Source organism: Zonotrichia albicollis, chromosome 13 (genome assembly GCF_047830755.1).
Source record: "Zonotrichia albicollis isolate bZonAlb1 chromosome 13, bZonAlb1.hap1, whole genome shotgun sequence".
Taxonomy (NCBI): domain Eukaryota; kingdom Metazoa; phylum Chordata; class Aves; order Passeriformes; family Passerellidae; genus Zonotrichia; species Zonotrichia albicollis.
The window spans coordinates 4998475-5015772 of NC_133831.1; the positions used below are offsets into that span (position 1 = coordinate 4998475).

At 38.7% G+C, this 17298-nt stretch overlaps 1 protein-coding gene across 1 annotated transcript; it reads right to left on the reverse strand.

Annotated features, from left to right (window-relative positions):
* Positions 1 to 725: 725 nt before the first annotated feature.
* On the reverse strand, positions 726 to 16643 carry BCO1 (beta-carotene oxygenase 1). The gene is made up of 11 exons (XM_005489934.4): positions 16494 to 16643; positions 13625 to 13753; positions 11769 to 11898; positions 10401 to 10548; positions 9386 to 9533; positions 8216 to 8436; positions 7117 to 7374; positions 5926 to 6028; positions 5226 to 5320; positions 3478 to 3589; positions 726 to 3301 (listed from the first exon to the last, which is right to left on the reverse strand). Exons 1-11 carry the CDS (start codon positions 16555 to 16557, stop codon positions 3129 to 3131), a joined length of 1581 nt encoding a protein of 526 aa, XP_005489991.2. The 5' UTR covers positions 16558 to 16643; the 3' UTR covers positions 726 to 3128.
* Positions 16644 to 17298: the final 655 nt, after the last annotated feature.

Here is a 17298-nt window from a genome sequence, read left to right on the forward strand (position 1 = left end):
ACTGGTGTGTTTCCCTGGCACCAGCACAGATTGGTACAGAGGAAAACATTGTTGCATTTCTGGTTTTTAACCTGTCCTTGTAAATACTGTTTCTGCTTCCTCCTGCTGCCTATGTGGGGCAATGGTACAAGGTGTAACAGATAATATCCAGTTCCAGAGAACAAATTCATTGTTATACCTTGTCATTTGTTCCATTTAATGAAACCATTAACAAAAAAAACCCCACCAAACAAAACAACAACAAACCAAACCACTCTATCAAGGTCCATTTGTAGCATCTCTGAGGTAATTAATTATATGTATGCATACCCGTGGCCTGGTTCTCTCACTCAACTATGTATTTTTCTTTTAATGAAGATACTTATCTTTACTATTTTTTATTTGCAGTCATTCTATCTAGATTTGTGTTAAGCCATTATTATAATCATTCCATGAATTTTGTTGGGGTAATTTATGACTTAAATTGATGCAAAAGAAGAATCAAACCTTTCCGGCCCTTGAGATTCCATTCACAGCAAAGGTTGTCAGAAGCAAACCAAATGACACTCATTACCACGTGCCACGTTACCACATCAAAAAAACCCCACGAGCCTTGCAGCCACTTGGCAAAGCATATCTGCATTTCCCCTTGCTTCTGTCAGCCTGAAATGATAGTGTGTTACCATATTCAGGGCAAATGTTTCATCAGATTGGTATTGCAACCACTAAACACATTCTTGAACAAATTTGTGATTAGCTGTATGGTTTTATTCCTATTGTCGCTGCTGCAGGAGGATACTGGGATTAGCAAATGCAGATTTACATCACTGGTTTTTCTCCTCAGGTTAACTACAAACTTAATGCTAATCAAATCCTGTGTAGTACTGACCAAGGGAATAGGGCACATCTCATTTAAAAAATCATACCCAAGAAAAGTTCTTATCATTTATTTTCTGCATTATTTCTACATGAATGTAAATAACACATTTGTGTGCTTAGACTACAGGTTGTTTTTATGATGAGTGTGTCCCCTATCCTGTCATCTCTACCAGTAAAAATTATCTCCTCAGAAGTCAAGTAACTCCTGTATCCAAACCTATGATTATCCAAAAACAACCCTGTGAGTACTACAGAAGAAATTCTAGAGACAAACACTTAGAAGAAAATCTGTAAGAATGGTTAGACTTTTGATTCATTACCACCTTTTAATTCTAGAAATGTATTTGTGGACCTTTGTAAATCCAAACATTTTCATGTGAAAAGAAACAACCCCAGAGCTGATGTCTTTTGCCAATATCACAAGTGAGTCTTCTCTTCCAGTCCTGGTTCCATATTATTTACAAAAATGGAATTAAATTCCTTCTTTAGAAGATAAAGTTCTATTAAATACTAATGGTAATATGCCTTGGAAACACTAAAAGTGACTATTTCTGCACACACCTTACTAAGTGTTTATTTCCATTTTATGGAACATGTAAACATTTGAATGCCCAAACCTGCATATGTTAACTAGATCTGACCACAGTGTTGGGGTTTTTTTACATTAAAAATAGCCTGTATATCTTTATCCTAACAAAGTGCAAAGACTTAGGCAGAGGAACAGAGGTCTGGTTGTTACAGGAACTGTGGATGATGTTGGTTCAGTTCCTGCTCTGCCACAAACAAATGAAATAATCACAAAAAGGTCACCAAGCACAGATTCTCGTGTGGTGGGGAGGTAATAAATGACAATTTCATTCTGTTTCCTTCCTGTGAAACACTGTGAGCAGCACTGAGGGGATGTGTGTGTCAAAGTGAGAGGTACCTGAGCTGTGTGGTGATACAGACAGACCAGAGGAACACCCAAAATGGATGGATGTGCACCTGGTTTTCTCCATCAGTAAACATGCCTCCAACAGCAAAGATGTCCACAATAAGAAAATAAAATTCAAAGCAAAAAAATCTCTCACTTAAAGAAAAGTCAGTAACTCAAATCAGGAATACAGTGGGGGGTAAGAAATGCCATTTCTGTAACACAACCAGTCACACTGTGCTTGGAACTTGAACTTTATGTTGAAATGTGCATTTTAATTGTGACTGTGAGTCACAGTTGTGCACTTTGATTAGGAAGCATCTGGTACAGGCAAGGATAAACACATGTGAAAACATGGGTGCTCCTAAGCAGACATAAAGGAAATGCTTATTTATGGCAATAACAGCTCCTAGTTTCAGCCACTGTGGGGTTCAGATGAGGCCTAAATTAGATCTTTCACTCTCCCTAAACTGTTTTTTGCACATGTGTGTCTGAGTTCTGCTAGGAATACACTGCCCTCATTCACATACATACTGCTATTAACAGAGAATAGTGGCAATAGCAAACAATTCTTATCTTTTACACAATGTAATCATCTAGTTACATGAAATGCCATGGTAGATATTCTGCCAAGGAAAACTGATTTAAATACAAACTGCTTAAGATTGAATGTCACTAAAGTATAATAGAACGCTACATATAACCATGTACTCTATTTCAATAAAGTTACTCGGTTTGTCAACATAAAAGCTAAAAATACACCATGAAATGATTAGAAAAGCTGGAGGAAGGGGTTAGGTTCTGGATAAGAAAAATGTAGCACCTCAGGATAATACTTTGGTTATGGTAGAGTTTAAGAAATCAAGCACCAAGAGAATATATTGCCATGAATTATTGGTATCATGGTAGATAGTTTAACATGAGGTTTTTCTGGCAGGAGACAACTTTCATTGTCAGCTGCAGTCTTGCAACAGCCCATGGAAGTTACATGACCTGCAGACATGAGTGACTCATGCCATGCGTCACCCTATGAATACAGTACTTCATTTGCTCAGAAAGCTTTGTTCTACTCAAATAAAACATTTCTTGTTACCTTTCTCTCCTATTCCTTGCTCCATAAGCTGTATTCAACATTAGCACTTCATATTGATAATTCTTCTTTTGGAATAATGATATAGCAGTTGTGCACACAATGATTTGTAATAAAGTCATTTCTGTCTCTTTTAAGAGATTATATGTAGATATTGAGGAGGTTATAATTAGTCATTTCTTATCATAAGAGAAGGCTGTTCCTGAAGGATATTATCCCACATTCAGTAGAAGGTTATGTCAGTCTGTGCAATACAACAAACAGATTTTACTCAGTCTCAGTTTTCATGTTTTGCTGTGGTATAAACATCCCATGCAGATCCATGTGAATTTCCACATTCACTGTGGCTCGACCCAGCTCTGTGAATGTTTTAGCATCCAAGACAAGTAGGAAGGGTGGATCCTTTGGATCAGTCTTCACAACACAGGTGAGAACAACACCTGTGACACACAAATGAAGAATTAGAAATGTAAAGAAATTTCACTAAGCAGAAAAGATAACCCCATCTCAAAGTGGAAGCACCAACCCAACTTTCTTGACTAAGAATATTGAATCTTGTAAGATTTAATACAAAACTCATGCAACCCCAGCTTTCAGAGTGTTGTCATTATTTTACCATCATCCTCTTCTTTTGCATCAGGGCTGGGAACAAAAACAGGCTCGGATGGCCAGCAGTCATCCTGTCCCCACTGGAGCATTTCCTTTGTCTGGGTATTAAATTTTGCAATCTACATGGTTGTGACAAGAAAAGAAAAATGTCAGTGACCCTGGTAGTGGCTTTTTCCAAAGGTACAACATGAACAGACTGCTGGCAGGGGGGACCAATGCTCAGAGTTAAGGCAGGCATCATCACAAGAAAAAACACCTGAAAAATTTTACATTTTGGAGTCACATTTTACGGCTGCATAATCCCACAATGTTCTTTTAATGTCATTTCACTAGATTACAATTGCACCTTTCATTTATGGGTGTTTAATAGTTCACAAATGCTAACAGGCCACAAGAGAGCCTTCACTGTAAGTAATGCCCCTCACTGCAGAGAGTCCAAGACACAATATTTAAGTGATTTGTTCCAAATCACTGAGATTCTGTAGTAAAGCAGGAAATAGGATTTAAAATTCCCATTTTCTAATCCTGTGAGTTATTTTCCTTTTATTGCTACTTCCATATTGCTCAAGGCCTTCTGTTGTGCAGTAGGGTACATATGCCAGAAGAAAGGCTGTTCCTAGTGAGGTGTAAAGATCAGAGCAGTGAGGCAGACACTGGTGTTTTCTGAAGGAGCAGAGTGTGGATTTTCATCCCACTGAGTGGCCAGAGGGGATGCCTGGCATTTTTAGTTCAATTCCATTAAGGCCTTTTCTCTACCCATAGAGATGCAGTTCTATTCTTTTCCATTTTGATCTTGAACCAAAAAATATGTTTACACAAAAGTGAAACTATTCAAATTACAGGAGGAAGAATTAGAAAGAATTCTCTCTTCTAGCCAAGGTGACAGCACTTTCACTGACAGACTTTACCTAAGGATTAGGTTGTTGTGCTTGCATCATGAAAGTGCCACTGATGTGAAAGAAGATCTTCCTACCAGTGTTTTTTATTATATTTGAGTCAAGCAGAGATTATCTACACTGTAAATAATGAACTTGCAGATTTGTTTGAGTTATTGTCAGATGTGCTGCAATAAATTTTCTTGCATCATGCAGAAATCCAGCTCTATTTTGTAATCAGATGTGGTAATTATATGCAAGAACCAACAGTGACTTCAATTTGTGCTGCTTAATAGTCACAGAACAAGAATTATAAAGAGTGAGTCTGTCCACATAATACTCATACATTTAAATCTTTAATTTATCTTAATTTTATTTAATCCTTAAATCTTAATTAAATACTTTCCCTGTAAATCTATTTGTACTCCAGGCTGTCTCCTGGAATCATGCACATGTAAATAAAGCATTTGCTACCTCTAATAGAGAACTAGCCAGCAAAATATAAAAATTAGATATTGTTTTAATATTTAAAATGTATTAGGTAGCATTGCAATATCTTATTTTTCTGCTAGGCTTCCTAAAGGGAAAAAAATTAAATATATACATGTGAATAATACTTCTTGTTCCTACTCTCTTTGTAGTTCCTGGCACATCACAGAAGGTTCAGCCCAATTTAGCAGAAAAGTGAGGATCTCAGTAGCTATTCAAGAGACTTCCATGGAACATAAAGCTGGAGTAAGAAGCCTGAGTTTATGAATACTTTATGAAGGAAATGGTACAGCATTAACTTATCCATATGAGAATTTAGGCATTTCATGTTTCTTTGCATGTGAATGGCCCACCAATGGGAAAACACTGACTTTATAAATGTTAATTATACCTTTGTGGGAACTGGACTCCACTGGACTCGTGTTGCAAAGACATATTTGTATTTTTTGCCATTGTAGTCATAGTTGATGCGAGGCAGTTCTATCCCTGCATAAAATAAAGTTCAAGACTTAGAAACATGACAAGAGAAAACCTCAAATGTACATCTATATAGACACACCAATCTTCAGGAACTTTTGCCCTGTAAAAAACCTTGGAATTACTTGGAAAAGGTGTTGTACAGACTTTGAATGTCTGAATTTCTAACAATCTGAAGATGGGTACTACCATACGTAAGCCAGGGCTGTTAGTTCAAAAGGCAACAATTTTTTATTCTTAGAGATTCATTAGACTGGAATTTATGAGGGCCTTTCTGGTTTGGGTTTTTTTTTCTTTCTTTATAACTGGGCTAGAATTGGAGGCTAACGTTCTAAGAAATTACTTTCACCTTAGGTAATTTTGTATTTACATATTTCTGCTATTATCCCCTGACAAAAGGCTAAAAATCCTCTTTCGAAAGCAATTTTATAAAATGCAGCAAAACTTGAAGTACTACTTATAACAGACTTACTTAACTAAAATTTCTCTTTTAACAAGTAGATTTGTAAGCCATATTAATAGTTGCAAGATCATACTTGGAATCCTGTATTAATACAATGATAAATAAATAAATAAACTGATGTAGCACCAGATATTTAAAGGATGTATCTCACCTTCACATAGAATTTCAGGTTGGCAATAGATGCTTCCATCTTTCTCCTTTACAGCAGTTGCAGTAGAGGGAAGTGTGACTAAATTAGAATCCACTACAGCATCCTGAAAGAGAAAAATGCTGGTAATGTCATGGATCTCTAAAAATATCCTTCTAAGTTAGATTTTTCATCAGGTTTGGTATTAATATTAACAATTTATGGCATTTTAGATTCTGAGGTTTTCATTAGAAATCTTGTTACACTCAGAGTATTTTAACATAGAATAATTATTTTGAATCACACTGAGTCCTTAGAAATGTTTAGATGCACATGGCTATGGTCCAGAAGTACCCTAAATTTGAGAATTTAATGAATGAAGATGGGTTTCAAGGAACAAGGTGTCAAATTTTCACTGCAAGTCACCAAGGTTAGGATTTTGCAGCTGCTAAAAATCAAGTGCAAAAATAGATGTGATATACTCTATAATGTTCTACTGCTGAATTCTTAAGATTGCAGAACAGCTGGTGTGATCCATCACATCCTTTGTCATTGCTACAGTTCTGAGAAAAGAACAGAGCAGCAATGTTCTAGGATGTAGAAAGAAAAAGTAATATCCATTCCAAAGGTGTCAGGCAGAAACTTGCCCAGGTTGCTGGGCAGTATAAAATCTTCCCTGCAAACAATGATGTAAAGTGATGCTTTAAATTAAACTAAAAGATAAAATCTTTTCTCTTCCTGCTATATATCACACTTAAATGAAAGCTTCTAGTTTTAATTGAACCATTGCACCAGTTGGGAGCATGCATGTATTGTATGTGGGCTTCCAGTGAAGTGTAAGAAACACATTGTGCAAAACCTCCTGCATGCCCTTGCAGCTAACAGCCAACTGGGTCTGTCTGCTTCTGTTTGATGGCATTGAACAATTAATCTCATTGGGAAGAAAATGGCATGTTCTTCAGAGCCCTGCTCTCCAGAGTGGATGGTGTCAGCACCAGGATCCAACCCACAGAACCACGTCCAGCTGCCCACTGCCATTTCCCACAGGACATCCAAAAACCAAACCTCCTGCAAGCTCTGGGTATCACAGAATCAGAAATCAAACACACAAGGGCTGGCAACTAATAATGCACCAATTAATAATACACCAGTTATTCACTGATGTATTTTAAATTACCAATCAGAAAACAGGTTAAAAAGTAATTTTCTTTCTACCTTGTCACACTGCAGAGGAACCACAAATCTTCTGCAGGTTGGTATGGAGGTAAGTTTGACATTCTCTTCAAAGTCTTTAGTCAGGTTTTTTAAATAAAACATGTCATATAAGCTATTGTCTGTATAGGCAATAACATCAAAAATAATGTGGCCATCCTCCTCATAAGCATTTACATGGTGAAAAAACACCATAGCATCGGTGTAGAACTTGGTGGACACTTCTTTTTTAGTCCTCCTGTCTATAAAGTGAAACCAAGTCTGAAAGAGAGAAAACATTATTTAAAACCATTCAGAATCAGCAAAGAGTTATTAAGAAAACTGTTTTCTAATGGTAGCCACCAGCATTCTAATTCCTGTGTATTTGTACTAAAGGATATTAAGAACTCAGGGTTTGCTGCTAGCAGACAAGGGGTTCCAACCTGAAGAAAACACAGCAGTAAAATGAGTGTGGAACAAACTTTAAGCTCATTTTACTGTTGCAAATTACTATTTGGGCTAGGCTGAGGATTGAAGTTTTCCAGAAAAACCTGGAAAAACCCCTGCTCTCTTTTTAAGGTAAATAAATATGCCTTGGTTGAGAGTTTCTGTGGTGCTGGTGCCCTGTATCTCAACAAGTTTCATGTGTTGATGCCCAGAGCACATGGAAATAAGATCCTCAGAAAACAGTTTTCCCCTCAGTTTCCACAGTGAAAGGCTCTTTTCCACCAGTGGGGCTCTCCAGCACATGCAATGCACCTGGAGCAGATCTCACCCACCATACACAGAATTTTGTTTGGACCAGGAGCAACTGGATCTGTCTCAGATGCTAGTCCAGATTGGAACATCTCTGCTAGCACACAGTATTCTAGCAATGCCAAACTATCCTCTCTCTCAATAGCTTCAGCATCAGATATTTATTTGAGAAATTTCTAGAAATGAGAGACAATATTCCAAAACATACAGCTTCTAAAAAAATTGTGCAACTGTGAAACTCAAGGTTTGAAAAAAAAAACCAAAAAAACAACAAATGACTACTGAAATGAATGAACCAGATGAAAAACAACAGTGTGGAAGAGGTCACTGGCATCCTGATTCCATTGCTCAGCAGTAAGAAAAGTACCTTATCATCCTTGTTAAAGGCAAGGCAGGAAGCCCAGCTCACACCTCGCATGTAAGCAGTTGCCATTTTGAGAATATCCAGTCTGAAGGGCTGCTCTATGAAGATAATGTAGTTCTCTGTGATTCCAAAGCTGTGGTAGTAGCTGGGGTGGAGCAGAGAGCGAGAAGGGACAGAGCAAACCACTTCCAGGTGCTTGAAACAAGATTTCTTCTTCTCATGTTCTGAAATTAAATGATAAAAATTAAAATCATATTCCTAATAAATTCCATTCCAAACTTGTGCTTGGATTTCTCCCAGGCAGGGAAGAACTGGTTCCTTTCAGTTTTATTTGCATTTTCCTGTTAAGAAAGTGTTTGTTTACTGCTGTATAATTAACACAGAACTTTGCATGCAGGAAGCAATGCAGTGAAGTCACTGCTGGATCCATTCATGCAGCCCCCTTGTCCTGGGATTTGATTCCACTGATTACTGTCTTCAGAAGTTCCAGCATGGAGGAGAAATAAGTTTAATTAAATCAGAAGCTTTTAAAAGGGGTTCAAATGTGCCTGTGTTTTTTAACTTCTAAGGAGATGTTTCCAAATTTGAGCCCCAGCTAGACATTGCAAGCTGGGGAGGCTGTGGAAAGCCTCTCAATTGTACAAGAAGGGACAGGCAACACAATAGCAGCTGACTTTCAACAACACACACCACAAAAAGATCTTGAAGGAAAAAGAGCAGGGGATTTGCTCTGTGAACAATGGACAGCATTTCAGCAAGGGCCAGCATTGGCCAGGTTAAAGAAGAATTAACTCTATATTAGGTTTTATTTGGTATTATGCTTCCACTATAATCATAGTATCAGCATTTGCAGAGAATTTTAATTTACAATGAAATTAAAATTTACAACTTCAAATTATATGTACTGCCCTATAGAGAAAATTGTTTCAGAATCTTCATCTCAAAGTAAGTTTGTTCCCACTGAAACACCCTGTTTACACAGTACTCAAGAAGAGCCTTTGTAACAGCACTTGCCCAGACAGGCTAAGCAGTTAATATGAAGTTCACAATAAGTTGAAATTAAGAAAATGAACGCCATTGGTTATTAGAACAGCTGTATCACCACCCTTGCCCTTTGAAGAAAAGAAATTGCTAACAAGTTTCTAGAAAATACCAATAACACATATTTCTTACCTGGTACAGAGGAAGGAATCTTAAATAGAAGGTATTTTGTCTTCCCTTTATCAACTATTGAAGTGCCCATGTTGAGAACGTTTCCAGCACTGTCATAGTGGGGGTGAGAAGTTGCCAAATTTACAGCCACATATTTGTTGTAGTCAACCTGGAAAATGATACAATAAGGGATTTGAGAGAAGTGTAAAAAACAAAAATTGACCTCAGCTAACAGCACAAACCCACCAGATTTTTAGCCCTGGCAGTCTTATATTGGCACCCCATTTACAAATGGCTTTGAAATTTAAATAATTAAACCAAAATACTTCTGTAGGTATTCAAATGAGCTCCTTATTCAAAGCTAAATCAAGTTACAGAATCTGAATTAGAGCCACCTATCCCTTGAAGCCACATAACATCAGGGAGGATTAGCTAAGCAAGTTATTCTGCAAATGCCCATTTCACCCTGAAAGCACTTTATTTAACAGAGCTCTCTGGTAATCTGCTGGAGCCAAAAGATTTCTATTTTATCTAAAGTTTGGAAACTGGACTCAAAATGTAGTGTGGGCTAGAAAAAAAAATCATTGTATATATTTCAATATTTCAAGTTCTCATTTTAACAATTAAATAAAATCTTACATAAGGTCCTTGAAAAGTAGTCATATAACTGACCTACTGATTTTTTAATGACGCAAATAATTTTATAACTACAGATACATAATAATGGCAATCACCCAAAATAATCATGTAACCCAAAATAACTCCTGCAACCTTCCTAGATTATGTACAAGTGAAATTGCTCAAAGCCCAGCATTTCCCAAACCAAATGAGATTTAAATTTTAACTCAGGAGTTCTTAAAAGATCTCTTTTATCTTTTGGTATCTTCACTATTTCACTTTACCACAATTTCAAAAGTAAGGCAACAGTAGAAGAAAAGCATTTTGTGTCCTGAACATGTTAAAGCATCCTCATGAGTCAGCCTGAAATTTATTCATCAGCAGACAAAGAACCAGAATGACAGATGGTGGTTTGTACCTTCTCCAACGTCTCCAGAGTCTGTGGATTAATTTTCCTGATGAAGTTAGTCTCACCAGTAGCATAAAAATCATCCCCAGCTTTCATAATGTTGATGAGACAGTTGTCTGTGAACTCAGGAATGGTGTGAGACAAATAGGAGAATGCCCTGTCCAGAGGAAATTTCATTAGAGCCATGGAAGCCAGAGCTGCCTTTCCCCCACCTGGAGCACGAGTGACCCTGCAGTGCCACAGCCCTGGGGCTGCTGTCCCTGCTGCCCCAGCTCCCTGCAAAGGCTGGGAGAGCAGAGGAGATGGATTTCTCCAATGCCCTTGGCCTGGGGGAGGGTTAAGGACATGCAGGTAACTGGTTTTGACACACAAATGGGCACCCAGGCCCATTCCCACTGTCAGCTCTAGGACAGGCACTGGTTTATCAGCTTGCACACTCTCCTGTCCTATCTTGGGAAAATTTGGCCTACCAGTTCCTACCTAAAAGCTGGTAGGTTTTTCAGCTTCATTAAATAGACAGATTCATATACTCCCCAATGGAATATTTTTGTTACCAGTGTTATTCCATACCACAGTTATGATTTCAAAGAAGATTGGACATCATGTAGGCTTGACAGTTTCCTTTATCAGTGTATGATTTCATCACAGTCACTAGAAGCCAAGACAAATTTGCTATAACCCTTGTGAACCTCAATGCCAGAGTTCCTCTATTGCTATTGGAAGAGGGAAGAAAATCTCATCTCAGGGGAACAACTTGCAACATATCAGCTCTTTTGCAATAACTGTCTGTGTATGTGCCCTTACCAGACATCAGGTTTGAGGTCACCAGAGAAAGCTCAGTGGGAAGGAGAGAAGGGTGACCTATTTGTACTTCTTAGTGAATCCCTACAGCCAATTTTACAAGACCAAGAATAACATGATGGCCTACACCTCACCTTTCTGTTAAACCATATTTAATCAAAAAGTTTTTCTAATTTTTTGTAGCTATTGATGCTTCTCTTTTTTTTTTTTTTTGTTGTTGAATAGATTTTGTATTAATACCTTTCCCATTTCTAAATGTTTTTCTTTATTGCTGCTTCTACCCTTACAGAGTATCAAAATGTTTCACTAACTGGAGAAAGAAAATGCTTGTTTTTTATATAATCTACTTGTGTTACTGAATAAAGCAGCAAATATTGGTGATAAAATGAATTTAAGTTATTTACCTTAGACTAACCCATAGGCAGTTCATATCTCTTGGCCTTTTTAATATTTAGCAATTGTATATTTACAAATCAACTGCTGTATTTGTACATATGTGTCAAAGGTAAACAGAAAGACATCTGTGCTGAAGAGAGAAGTAGATAGAAGAATCTCGTTGGGAAAAGCATTGCTTACTTGGCAAATATGTTTTTGCATGGATCTGGATAAGCCATAGTCCCAAACTCAGACACCATGATTCTGTTTGCTTCTATGTTACAGTTGTACGTGTCACTTCGGAGATATTTACTTCTGTAGTAAACCTCACCTGAGGAGGAACAAACAGATCTCAATCACATTTTATACTCAGTCCTTCAAAAAATTAGCACAGGTAGAGCCAGGGTTTCTCAAGCAACTGTCCTTTAGCCAATTATAATTGGGAATAAAACCAAAACTGTCCCCAACTGCCTGTTTTAAAGGCTTTATGGCTGCTGAGATCGGTAGCAATTTGTCAAGATTTCCTGACTCCCACTACTTATACTGGGGAAATTTTGAGGGGAAAGGAGAGATTTGGATAAACTGTTCCAGAAGATAAAACAATGTGTGCAAAAATGATTAATTATACAATCAATTTACAGGTGGTGAAAAATCTCCTGTATTGGCAAAATTTAGTTATGGGAGTAACAGATTGCTTGAAGGAATCAAGAGTTTAATGAATACTTGAATTAACTGAGCTCTGTTTGCTTTAGGTAAGTAAGACAGATTTGCAATTTTAAAAACACTGACTATTTCTGTATAGGTTATTTTGTTAAGGATGTAGAGCTGGACAGGCTAGAGATCCTGCAATGGCATTAAATGCTTCCAATCACAGAAATGGGAACTAAAAATTAAATACTAGGATTAGAGGATAACAGGAGTAAATCCCATTTTTTAAAATAGATACATATTTTTTGCTACAAAATCCAGGTGTAAACCATCCTCTCTCTCACTGTGTAACAGCTGAATGGGTGAAAAATGTTTTAACTGAAAAAAAAAAAGAAATTGAATTGTTTAGGGTAGAGAGCTGCCTGTCTTTCCTCCATAAGGAGGAGGGACTGTAGGGTGTCAAATATTCTAAGTGAGGTTTGACACAGTGGCCCAGTTTCTCTCCTGGCAGCTGTTATAGCTGCAACTGTTAGAGATTTTTTCAGAAATGGCTTAGAAGGCAGCTGTGAGGAGCAAATTCTCACAGCCTGTTTCTGTAAACAGTAGAAGTTCTCAGGTTGTTTTTAATAACAAGTAAATATCTTGTCCTTGGATAAGGTATGGGAAAGCAAAAGTGACAAACATGAAGGCCTTGAGAACCTTTCATACCAGGGTTCTCAGGCAGTTTTCTCATAACAGGTAAATATTCTATCTTTGGCTGTTTTGGGAAAATAAAAGTAATTTTGAGAACACAAATCTTGGTATTGAAAACAAAAGGAGGAGTTGGTGTGTTATCTCTGACCTATGATGTGCTCGGGTTTTGCAATATGCATGAACTTAATTAACACGGTTATAAAAAGTGACTGATTGAGTCAATAAACGAAGTCGATGCTGATCAACAAAGGAGGGTCATCTTCCTTCACTTCAATAGCAACTAAATCCCACAAGGGGAGTGCTGGTCCTCCCTGCAACTGGGCTGTTCAAGCACAGCAGAAGAGCCTCTGGGCACCACAGTCCCTGTGGCTGAGCCACTGGAACCCTCTGAGGTTTTCCTGGGGTGGGAGGCGAAGGCTGCCCTGCAGTGACCTGCCCAGGGCTGGGCTGGCAGCAGCTCTGAACTTCAGCACTGCAGGAGGAAGGACAAGTAAATGTCCCTGCAAACAGCCCTGCAGAGACACTGCAGCTGCTGCTGTCAAGGGTGGGCTCTCAGGGGCTGTGTGGAGAGACCTCCCCCACAGCAGCTCCCCCCTCTTACACCACTCTGCAGACAAAACCCACAACACCCCGACCCAACTCAGAACAGAATTAGCAAATAAGGCACCAAAATGTGGCTTGTTGAGTTCCTTTCAATCCAATGTGCGACAACTTACCATTTTTAAATGTAAAGCTGTGCAGCAGAGCCAGGCCATCAAACCAGTGGTTGTACTTGCTGTCCCCTATGGTGTGCATCCCTGGGCCATTTCGGAGCAGTATCCCTTGCAACCAAGTGGGCAGCTGCCCTATAACCAAAAAAGAGTTATCAGTATTCATTTAGGCAAGGAGAAAGTTCCAGGATAGTTTTCCTAAAGGCAGAGGCTTCATTCAGTCACACAGACTGTAGGTGTGCTGAGATTTGCAGTACCATATAATTATATTGGAGTTTGGGTTAGCTAAAATTTCCCCTACTCAAAAATGTGGCACTAGTGACAATCTGCATGACTATTGCTATCAGGGATTACTATAACAAAATGAGACTGCTGGAACGTAATTTGTTAATTATCAGGAAGCAAATAGACTTGGACCTTCCTGCATTCATATTTTACAGTGATCCATTTAAACCCTTCTACTTGTGCCAGAAAAAGCTTGAGCTTATCAGAAATAAACATATTTTATAGGTTATATGATTTGCATTGGCTTTCAGCACATCAGCTTAGACTTCAGGCTAAATTAATTCCACTAAAATTTCATTAATTAGATTACACAGCATAATATAGTGTAATTTGGGAAATGCTTTTGTGACACTAGTCATAATATAGTGTTTTGTACAAATATAAAGTATATGAATATTGTACTGAAAAGGTGTAAGTGCTGTTGAGACTTGAATCATAAATGTTCCTCATCAAATCCCTGCAAGAAATGCATCACCTACCACTTAACTCACAGAATAATAACAATTAAAGAATGTCAATAGGTTTAAAGAGATGAACAAAGGCATATCAGATATTAAATAAAAACATTGACTTACTTCTTTGTCCCTGTGACTCCTGAGGGAACACTTAGGATCACATACTGCTTCTCCTCACAATTCCTGCTCTGGATATTGCCTTTGCACAAAAAGCTGTTCAGAACTTATATTTCTCCTTATCATTTAGTTTGTGACCCCACATTGATCATGTCGACACACCTTCTTGCTAAAACCCCTTTACAACAGCTAGAAATGTCCTCCTATGGATCTTAAAAATTAACTCATTCCAACCCCTGCTGTGGGCAGGTCCATGAGACCAGTTTGCTCAAAATCCCATCCAACCTGGCCCTGAGCAATTCCAGAGATGGGGCACCGTCATTAGGGCATAACTCCATTAGGGTTACAGCTCTGGAATACAAGAGGTACATAAAAAATGGACACAATGGAGGAACTTTCACTACCATCATCATTATTGTTGTTGCTATTTTCTAGAAAAGCCCAGAAAACTAAACCTTACTTTCCTTTCTAACACAAGAAACTCCAAGGTAATAACTTTAGTATATTTTTATATATGATAATTTTGCTGGGAAAGATACAAAAGGAAAAAAGATCTTTTTAAAGCATTGTGGACTTAATTTAGTTTCTGAAATTTCTGGTGCAATTCCTTGTAATTTTGGACATAATTTCAGTATGAAAAACAAGGAGCAAAGGGTCACCTAGTGAGGTTTTCAGACAATTCATCTTAGCGGGAATTAAGCATTTCTGTAAATCACACTGAGCACCAAATCAAGAATGCTTATATAGCTTTAAAAATGTGGACCTTATTCTTTTCTGTAATGGGTGAGGACACATCAGTGACACAGTGAAATCCCCAAATATTTGGACGTTTATTCACTATGGTAGCAACAGCACCTCAGAAAATCACATGCCTGTAGCAGAGCATGGGTTAAATGGCAGATGATTTTAGAAGTGTGACACATATTTACAGTGTACATATTGAGTAACAAGGAGCCAAAACACTAGCAGAATTCAGGACTACCAAAATACTTAAAGGGGTCATGGTTCTCTTTTATTTTCTTTATCAAAGAAGTAATTCTTGTATGTATAATAACGTTAACTTCTGAAATACGCAGTCTTTGTTCAAATAAACTATTGCATAATACAGATCAGGCCTGATAAGTTGTTTGTTTGCAAATCACTTCAAATATTTTGATAAGTTGTTATCTTGAGAAAAAAAAACCAACAAAACAATTGGAAGGTATAAACCCATAAAAGCATGAAATAATTCAAAGGCATTAAAACAAAACACTTTGTCTGACTTGACACAAAATCTTTTCCAATTCAGCACAAAACTGAACAGCAACAAAGCCCTGCAAGTTTTAAGTTTTGTACTTGGGAATGGCAGATTCCTACCATTTCTTGGACTACATATCACAAACAACACGGCCACAAACAACACGGCCAAGATTTACTAAGCAGGGGCTCCCAACAACAAACGTCTCCTGTAACTGTAGGGGAAAAAGTCTTCTGTAAAGTAAAAGAAACCGGAAAAAATAACGGGCTGTTCGGGGTGTCATCCCTAGCCTGGAGAGCCACTTTGAACTGTGGATACTCCGCAGTTTCTCCTGGGTTATTTTCTTTTTAAGGCATCCTGTCGTGGTGCTTCGGTACTGAGGAGTGCCCGGGGTGCAGAGCCCCGCTGATTTTGGAGCCCCGATGATTTTGGAGCCCCGGAGGGCAGGGAAGGGTTACAGGGGAGAAAGCGAAAGTGGGAGCGGAGCCATGGGGGAGGGGGCGGCCGAGATGGAATCCCGGGCTCTCCCTCATCACCAACTTCAGTGAGTCCTGTTCAAACAGACTGTCGAAAAGTACACAGAAATGCTCATGGAGTGAGAAAAATCCCCCAGTAGAGGCACAAATATTATCTGAGATCAGTCCTTTAAACAAACTTCTCTTGCGCCTCTCTCTCAGTTTCCCTTTCCAGCGCAGCCTCGGGTGAAGAAGAGTCACGATTTTGACGCATCAGAAAACACCAAAATAGCGGCTGGTTTTACAGCAGATTTTCTGTCACTTACCCTGCACCTCAGCTTTTATGGGCTCTGGGTGCTCTTCCTTATTCCTGCCATAAAGCGTGTCCATGTCCGATGGAGCCCCGGTGCCTGCGCTCTGCCGGCGCTCCCGCAGCGCCCTGGTCCCCCCCAGGCTGGGCTCGGAGCGGCTCTTTCCTGTTACATATAAAGATAAGGTCAAAGTGCAGCGGGAGCTGGTGGCCGCTGGCTTATAGATTGACTATTTATAATAGCTGATCTTTAATCCCTAGAACATACACTCTAATTCTTGCACATTCGTATTAAAATTAACTCTTTCGCTGGCTCGAAGGGGAAGTAAGAAATGCGTTGTCTCTGCTGTTTGCTCCTTAGGAGCGTGGCAGAGGGAGGCAGGCACAGCCGGGGACAGCTGGAGTGGCTGAAACATCACCGGGAGTGCCTGAAACATCTCCCGAAGCTTTCCTGGTCAGGGTTAGACACTGCTGGGGATGCTTGTACCATTTCTGGTAGGGAGAGGAAAAGAAAAGAAATCTCTGCTCACCATTCTGCATTTGGCATTTTGGGAATGACAAACACTTCAGAGCAGGGGGATGATCCTTTTCTTTTCATTCTGTGGTTTTAAACTGGGCTGTTCTGTAAGTTAACAAATTATCACCACTGAATAGTCATGGGATGTATTTCTTTATGTACAAGCTGTTCCAGAGTCAACTGAGTGGCACATCTTTGAACTAAATATCTTTTCACTCTACCATATTCTCCCATATGTGACCCAAATCCACCTATGAAAGTATGGCAGGATTCCATAAGACTAAGGCAGATTTTTAACTTCATG

Bases quoted from the DNA above. Each gene is read 5' to 3' on its own strand.
- BCO1 (XM_005489934.4), bottom strand. From the start codon at position 16,557: ATGGACACGCTTTATGGCAGGAATAAGGAAGAGCACCCAGAGCCCATA. The intron at 10,549-11,768 runs GTAAGCAATGCT...TCCTCTGGACAG, and splicing joins TGCAAAAACATATTTGCCAA to GGCATTCTCCTATTTGTCTC. The intron at 8,437-9,385 runs GTAAGAAATATG...ATTTAATTTCAG, and splicing joins GATTCCTTCCTCTGTACCAG to AACATGAGAAGAAGAAATCT.